Raw genomic sequence first — 8,946 nt, forward strand, 5'->3', positions numbered from 1 at the left:
TGTGAAACTTGATCATCAGTCAAACCCCAGTGATCAACTCCCTCCACGTACTGTATGTGAAAATAATAACAGACTGCTGGTAGTTAAACTACAGCTCGGGACCGTCAGTGCTCTTCCCTCATGACGGGAAAGACAGGAAAGAGATTTCATGAGTCTGGGGTCTGAGGCTGATTTTTTCTTTTTTTTGTCCTGGGGGATGAAACCACACACACACACACACACACACACACACACACACACACACACACACACACACACACACACACACACACACTCTCTCTCTCTCTCTCTGCAGTCATCCCCCGTCTCGGCCTTCATCCTCCTTCCTCTTCATCTCTCAGTTCCAAGGATAAGACATCATAGTTAGGCAGAAAAATTCATTCTCACACATGAACACACACACACACGCACACGCACACGCACACAAAACCTTCATCGCCATCCTTTCCTCGTCACCCCCTCTTGCTCTCACAGGTCAAAGGTCAGACGTCGTAGTTGGGCAGGGCGGAGTAGGTGATGCCGCCGACAGACGGAGGGTTGGAGTGGAGAGGAAGAAGCCAGCAGAAAACTGAACCTGCGGAGACAAACAAAACAATAAAAAAAAACAGCTTAGTATTTTAGTGCTTAAAAAAGATTACGCAATTCCTCAAAGAACTAATCAATAGTTTAATGAAAGTCAACGATTGTTTCGACGGAGCCGACCTCTTCCGAAGACCTCCCGCAGCAGAGCGAGCTTGGGCTTGCGGGTGTGCGACGGGTGGTGAGGCAGCTGCGAGGAGGATGAAGAGCCTTTGTCCTTGATCATCAGCCTGTTCCTCATCTGCTCTATGGGAGTCTCGTCTGTGATTATGGAGACCAGCTGGAGAGAAGAGGTCAATCGAGTCATCACATTTAGGAAATCTGTGTGTACGTTGTTGTAACTCATAAGCATCATTCTCACTGTCCATGACTGATGTTTGTCTGTGCATGATTTCATTATTGTTTTTACTGTTTTATTTATAAGTTACAATGATGAGTTTTAACCGGCCTGTGAAGTTCCACATGTGTGGACAATAAAGATCATTATTATTATTAATTACAGACTTTCCTTGAAGTCCTTACAAACTGTTGCACATCTTCATTTATAGATGTTCAGTATTTCAGGAGTTAAATGTGATAATAACGTGTAACTGGTTTCATTTACTCTGTTGGATCATCTGCTTTTCCTCAACTTCCCTCATCTACCTCCACCTCAGTGCGAGGTCCTACATTTCCCAGAAGACATTTCAATGACTCCCAGCATTCAGCTGATGGTTAAACTATGCGTTGTCCTGGTAACGTCAGCTCGATGTTGAAACACTTAAAAACTGTACTGAGATAAAAGCAGTGTGTGTGTGTGTGTGTACCTGATCGTAGAAGATAACCATGACAAATACACCGAACAACACCGACTCCACCAGGAGGACAATGTAATGAGCACTGAGAGAGAGAGAGAGAGAGAGAGTAACACAGTAGAAATAATAGAAACAGTCTCTATCTAAAAGAGACCCGTCACTGTGGCGCTCACACTATCAGGTGTTTGCTGGGCGTCTCCTCTCCCTCCTTCTCTACGTCGCCTTCTCCCTCGTTCCTGATCCGCCACACCCAGGCCGACACCACCAGCACCATGGAGTACAGACAGGCCATGCCTGCACACAGAGACACAGCGTTACCTTCAGGTGTAGCTGATGTAGCTGATGTAGCAGTGGCCTCTTACTTCTACAGCAGCTCATCAACCGCGAGTCCACTCACCGGTGTAGAAGAGAAACTGGATGAAATACTTCTGGTTTAACTCCCCGACACAGTTGTTGATCCTGGAGAGATGGGAAGAAGAAGAAGAAGAAGAAGAGAGGAGTCTGAGAGACGACGGGGAGATGAAAGGAGAAAAGGGAGGGGAAGGGGGGTGTAGTGTAGTAAGAGGCTGTTTGGATGGTTGTTTCCTCACCATGGACAGTGGTGGTCCATACGGCGTATACACCTCTGACAGACGCGGCAGTGGTGCGCTCTGGGAGGTCTGTAGGTTTCACAGCGGTTGCACACCGTCCAGCCCTCGCAGCCCTGAGAACGTCACGCAAACACAGACTACAACATCAGACGGACGACACATCATACATATCAAGTTCTGCGTCCTATTCTCCGCAACATCTAATGGAAGTTTGTCTCAGAGTAGAGCGCAGTGGGACGTCACTCCCATCACTGGCTCGAAAACACTTTACAGACGTGTGTCATTAAGCTCATGAGTTCATAATAACAAGCCTCAGAGCAGACGTAAGTGCAGCTGTTCAGACGTAAACACAGAGGCTCCCTGATACTCCCTCTATATCATTAACTGTTATTCAACGCTGTGTGCCCACGTTACTGTTGAACTCATGACAATAATTAGATTAAAACTTTTCTCTGAGCACCATTGTTCCTCACATGGAGTTTTGTGCTGTGAAATGACACAAAAAGCCAAATGAAAAGTTATTTTAAATGTTTAACACTATAGGGAAATTAAACTTTAATCTGTAATGTAATGAGTAAGAAAAAGGTTTCACAACAGAAAACTACAAAAAGGATTTTAACTCTGTGACTCACCCGCTCATTCATCCGAGACGACTGCGAGCGAAGGTCTGAGAAGTCTATGGCTGTGTCAGGAAGAGGCACCATACCTGCACAACAACAACAACAACAACACACACACACACACACACACACACACACACACACACACACACACACACACACACACGCGTCAAATACAAGGGTTAAAGTGTTTCCCTGATTTCCCTCTTGGCTTCAATCAAATCAATGAATGAATAATAAAGATAAACCTTTAACTATTTACTGACCAGGATCTGAGAAGACAGCTTTGGAGTGGCAGGCCAGCAGCAGCAGCAGAATCAGGTTGAAGACTGATCCATGTAGAGTACACCACACACTGTCAGATGTAATACACAAAACTGCAATGTTACTACCCCAAAAAAACATAATTTCATCCTGTGCAGTGGTTTTATTTAGTCTTCTGTTACATGTAGGATTGCAGCAAATGATATTTTCATTATCGATTAATCTGCCGATGACTTTTTCTATTAATTTATTAATCTATTAATCTATTAACTGTTTGGCCGACAAAACTAACACCAAAATGTGAAAATATGAAATATTTGAACTTTTTTGCTCAAAAATGATCCAAACAATTAACTGACTCTCAAAATAGTTGCAGATTAATCTTCTGTCGATCAAGTAAATCTTAAATACAAACATTCACATCAAATATTTCTTCTTTTCTGGTTATCCTAAAAAAGGAAATCTGCAATTCATCCATATTTGAACTTAATAAATGTAGGGCTGCAACTAACTTTTTTTTTTTTGAAAACATGGAACCAGTAACTGTTTCACAAAAAATTATTGAATTGATTATTGAATTAACAAAGGTTTGGCTTTGAGGGTAAAAACAGTACAAACAGTACTTAAAAACAACCAGAAATATACAAATGAAATGTACAATAAGTCATTTATAAGAACTATAGTCTGTCTTTGGTGTCACCTGCATTTAATTTGTACAACTATCAGTGACTAAATAGATGTTAGTAAGACTGCTGCCCTCTTCCAAACCACCATGTTTAATCTGTGGGGAAAGACCCGGGAGATTAGGAGATACTTCCTCAGATAAAGTTAAAATTTCATATGAAGAAGAGTTTCGTGTTGTTTTGGATATACGCCGAATGAAATGGCGGCTTTCGTTGATTTTAAACACGTTGTGGTCCGACTTTTAGATGATAAGACGGTTTGGAGATAAGCGAAGAAAAGTTAAATTACACCAATTCTGAACCAGATCTCAGTCAAAGCGAAAAAGTACTAAGGAAAACCAACTGACAGCTGACTGTTTTGGTGCAAATCAAACGCCTCAGCTCGTAAACAAACGAAAACCCACGTTATCTGGAGTCTTCTCAACACGAAACCGTTACGAACACCTACCTGAATAAATGTAAACGCAAGTTACTGTCAGAAAAACAAGATTTGTATCGCAGCACAGAAAGAAACGTGAGGATGTTGTCATATCTGTCTGCTGTCAAATGACTGGAGACAGCACAGAGAGGAAGACGCCATGTTGGCTTTTTTAACGGTTTAAACGACATAAAAAGACAAAGTACCGACCTGCCCGAGTAGGTGGGGACGAGGACATACTGTATGACCACGTAGTCCGCGTATAATACGCTAAAATAAGTTAAAATCAGACAGATAACGCCGCAGGGGTCTCGCCTACAGCGCAGATACGCCATCTTTTGCCGGGCTCCGCCCCCCTGTCCCCTCGCTTCCGTGTGACGTCAGATCCAAACCTGACGTTTCTTTCCAGGACTGTAGGAAATTTTAAAGGGACAGTACACGCCAGTCAGATGATTATTATTTTTTAATCTATTCTGTCTTACTTTGTTATTTTATTCATTTTTTGATTTTGAATTATTTGTTTTTAATTTAGTCATAAAAATCACCTGACTGCTAGTGACCAGTTATTATTAAAACCCCACAATGTTTTAAATAAACAGTAATGAACTACAAGCTGTATGTGAAGGCAATATGAACTTTGAATTTGTTTTATTGATTTCTAACATTTTTTACATTGTTTTTGTTTTTCAATACTTTACACTGTCACAGATAGATTGATAGCTAGTTCCACCCCTGGGCGGCGTATGCCCAGACAGTAGGCTAACTGCCGGCGGCGGCTAGCTCCATGCCTGAAGAGAAAAATGAGAAAGGGATGAAGACTGTAAACTGTAGTGAAAGCAGTGAAATAAGTTTTAATGGGAGTAAAAGAGTGTAAGTGAAATACACTGAGTAGGCCTGAAGACTGAGCTGTGTTGCTTCATGAATGCCCTGAAATGTGCATGAAAGTCTTATCAGCTGATCTGAATCAGGAAAGAATGGGGCAGTTGGAAAGTGCCCCTCCCATTTTGAGGCATGTAGGTCAAATTCTGTGAGTCACTGACCTTTGGCAGTCACAGTGTGTGAAAGGAGACAAATTTGCCTACAATCTGTGAAAAATGACGTGTGGAGTGAAATTTGTGGCTGTGAGGACGAGTTAAAGAGAAGTGTTATAGACCAGTCGAACAACTTCTCTCCACTCTGTGAACTTTCGGCCATATACACACCAACGTAAAATTATGGAAAGGTCCAGAAATGCACATGAAACTTGACCTGTCACACTGTAAAAACTATGAATGGGACTTATCAACATTTTTAAATTTGAAATGAGTTTCTAATTGAAAGTGTGAATGAATAGAAAGGGTTGAAAAGTGCATGAAAAATTGGAAATCTTTAACATTCCATACATTAGTTTCTATGGGAAAAATCGCTGGTTTGAATGTTGCAGCGTTCAAAGACAATATTTGAAAGGCGACATTCCAGAGCAGGTAGAAGCTGCAGCAAACATTGTGGAAGTCGCTGTAAAAATGAAGAAAATGAACCTCGATGACTCGCACAAACTGTCACCGGTTATCCTCACGGAGAGTGTCCACAGGACATCGCAGCGGCTGTACACGTGCTCTGTCGTCCATGCACCGGCGGGAGCCTCGGACTTGGGCGCCACAGGAGTGAGGGCTACGACAACGGATGGTCCCAGTGGATCAACTTCGCGACACCGTATAGTCAGGACCCACATTACGGAAAAGACCCAACCTGATGTTCCAGAGAGCGCTGCTGTTACACCAGACAGTACGGTCAATATGGAGCCACCAGAGGGAGACAGTGGGTCTGATTCTCCCGCCTCTGACCACCGAGACACAGCCGTGGAAGACAACCCCAGCTTGCTCCGTCAGTTCGTCACCCAGCTGACGGAGAGACTGCTGAAAGAGAGCGACTTCCTGCAGCACCACAGAGAGGAGGAGCTGGCCACCTACACCCAACACCTGGTGGACCAGACAATCCAGGGAAGCACTCAGGATGAAGACTTCTATGTCGACTTTATGGACTTCATGATGGTCTTCACCAATGTTTTTGAAGCCTTGCAGAAGAGGTTCGGTGGGAAATGCCATCAGGAGACGTTGATCATCTTCGGCTGTCCAGACGTAGACGCTGGCATCATCGAATATCTGCAAGCCAACATCAGCGGTCTCTCTGAGGCCTACTCATGTGGGAGGAAAGAGGCCATTGCTATTGTTGGTGGCATTATGATCCTGATCCTCCTCTTCCTCATCTTCTAATCTTGATACAAACTTGAGACAGGAGACACAGCAGACACACCCAAAATCATAATTATTCAAATACAAGATTTAAACCATATTTTTGATGTGTGAACTCCACCTTAAATTAGAGCTGTTAAGGTAGATAAGTGGTGACTCTGACACACACACATTAGGATCCTGCAGTGGAGACACAGTGGTTATTTCATCTCATATTCAGCAAAATCACACACCATAGGTGCAAGACATTAGTTATAATGCTGTAATGATTTATTTAAACACAAACTCACAGTGACATGAATATAACTTATATATAAACATAAAAATACTTAAACTAGACTTAAACTAGAACAGCCAATGTCATATCTTGAACCAGAGCTGTGACTCTTTCTGACGGTAAAGGGCGCCCTCTTAGTCCTGATGGTCTGAACTGAGCTTTTCTGTCCTGGAATTGAAGTTGATTGTATTAATTGTATGATCAATAATTTTATTGGAACGACTTGAGAGGAGACAGAGCTGAAGAGTCACTAACATATGAGATCAAAGAAGGAAAATCTACAGTCTCGAAGGCAACGTCAGAAACGTCTCACATTTAGAGTAAGAAAAACTTTATGAGCTGCGGTCATGTGTTTTTGTCACAAGATGGCGCCAGAGTCCACTGGGAGCCTTGTTGGGTCTCCATGTAGAAGACCTGAGTCCAGCAGGAAACAGAGAGCAGCTGTTCTTTGTGTCCTTCACTCTTCAAACTCAACACAGACTGTGTAGAAAGAGTTGATGAGACTCAGGACCAGACTGACTGAAGCTCGTTTGGTACGAAAGAGTTCAACGTCAAAAATGACAACCGTTATAAAAGGCTGTAAACTGGACAGAGATCAACTGCAAGTAAAACAAGGGTGTCTTTAAATGTCTTAAACAGTCTTTATATCCATGGCAACAATTCAACAAACCATCAGGAAGTTCAGTTAAATTAGTCAGAGCTGTGAAATCAGTGAAATCCTGCAGCAGATAAACAATAACAACAGAAGTGATTTAAATGTAAAATTCATTTAATTTTTTTTTTTAAGTTTACAAATCATTCAGGAATTGTTGATTCAACAAATTATTTTCATTCATTAATACAGAAATACTATTTCAGAGAGTGAGACAAGAGAAGTTCAATGATACTGAAACATACATGAAGAAAACACGAGGTAAAACAGGAAAGTGTCTGATGGTCTAAATGAGCACAAAGAGCTCCCTCTAGTGACCGTGCTCATTAACAACAGTGTTAACTCAGCTTTTCTCTGGAGATTACAGCCAATGAAAAAGTGACAATAACAGGCAGCAAATAACAACAAGCTGTAACAGAAATAAAAACAGTGACTGTACATTAGAGTTTCATGTTTAGAAAAAACATGACATTAAAGCTTTGTTCAAAGTTAAATCTCTGTGTAAATTATAGACACAGTCAGAATCAAAAATACAGTTTTACAGTTTTCAGGCAGTAAATGGAAGAACATCAACATCAACACAAACAGTGGCATCACTTCCTGTGAGCTGCCACAGTTTCATACCATCAGGTCAAGTGCATGATGGGTAAGTCAGTAAAAGTAAACAAGCTTCTCAGCATTATTTCATGAAGTGAACACAGTGCACGTTTCACATCTGTCTGACACAGTTTAACAAGGTGTCCTTTCAAAATAAGACTAGGTATAGATCTAGTGTATGACTGGACTGTGTATTGTTTCCACTGTAAAAGACGTAATAGAAACTGTTCCCACCAAATCATTTAGAAAGAGCCAATGGGAAAAGTCCAACACTGGACCGACCAATGGTGTAACTTCATCACTCAGTCAGTCAGTCACAGACTTTACTGACCACTTTATTATTGGCTGGACCACATACCACTGTTGTGGTCCAGCCAATGATGGATGACAGTGTCCTGTGGCTCTTATAGTCACTTACTGAAGAAACTAAAGGGCAAAACAGGGTTTTCAGTGACTGTGGTCCAAAGTTGAATTCTGACACTTTCATTTACTTTGTGGATCAAACTGTTTCTGCTGAGCTGAAACTTTCCTCAGATCCAACACTGAATTCTGGGTAGAAATCTTGTATTCTAGGCAGGAGATGAATTAATAAGAAAACAAAAGAAACAGTCAGAAAAGAGCTGCTGTCAGTCCCAGTCCACAGTAGAGGCTGATCAATCCTGTGTTTGGTTCTCCAGGTTCTGTCTCAGGTTCAGTCTCAGGTTCAGGTCGATCCCTCGCTGCTGCAAAGAGACCAAACAAATCTGTGTTGTTCATGTCAAGAAAAAACATTTCACTAATAAACAAAACAAAATAACAGCAACAGAATAAAGTGTAAAATATTTCCCAGATTTCAGTGGAAGCAGTTTAAATGAATCTGTGAAGAAACTTCTACTGGATCGACTCACCAGAGACGTTGAGTCGACATTTACCAGAGCTCCTCCCATCAGAGGTGAGGACCGTACACAGGTACAGTCCTGAGTCCTCAGTCCTCAGTCTGGACACATGAAGTCTGATTCGTCCTTCTCTGAGGACGTCTTTGTCACACTGGACTCGTCCTGAAAACTGTTCATCCTGAGACTCTGGGGACTCAACACCCTCACGTAGCTGATACAGGACTGAGTCTCTGAGATCAGTGATCAGTTCACAGAAGATAATAAGGGAGTCAGGTGGAGTGTGAGGTTTGGTTGTGAAGCTCCACTCCAGTGTGATGTTGTGGTTCTCCTCTGCCTGATAGGAGCTCTGTGTCACATTCACTACAA

The 8,946-nt window shown here is 42.1% G+C and overlaps 1 protein-coding gene across 1 annotated transcript; it reads right to left on the reverse strand.

The window, feature by feature from the left end:
* Window positions 1-280: 280 nt before the first annotated feature.
* On the reverse strand, window positions 281-4,283 carry LOC111233366 (palmitoyltransferase ZDHHC3-like). The gene is made up of 9 exons (XM_022761176.1): window positions 4,159-4,283; window positions 2,850-2,938; window positions 2,596-2,669; window positions 1,964-2,076; window positions 1,771-1,832; window positions 1,547-1,667; window positions 1,386-1,458; window positions 703-859; window positions 281-574 (listed from the first exon to the last, which is right to left on the reverse strand). The coding sequence occupies exons 1-9, from the start codon at window positions 4,281-4,283 to the stop codon at window positions 483-485; spliced, it is 906 nt and encodes a 301-aa protein (XP_022616897.1). The 3' UTR covers window positions 281-482.
* Window positions 4,284-8,946: the final 4,663 nt, after the last annotated feature.

The sequence above is a fragment of the Seriola dumerili genome, unplaced genomic scaffold (assembly GCF_002260705.1).
Source record: "Seriola dumerili isolate Sdu_G_001 unplaced genomic scaffold, Sdu_1.0 BDQW01000388.1, whole genome shotgun sequence".
In the NCBI taxonomy this organism is placed as follows: Eukaryota; Metazoa; Chordata; class Actinopteri; order Carangiformes; family Carangidae; genus Seriola; species Seriola dumerili.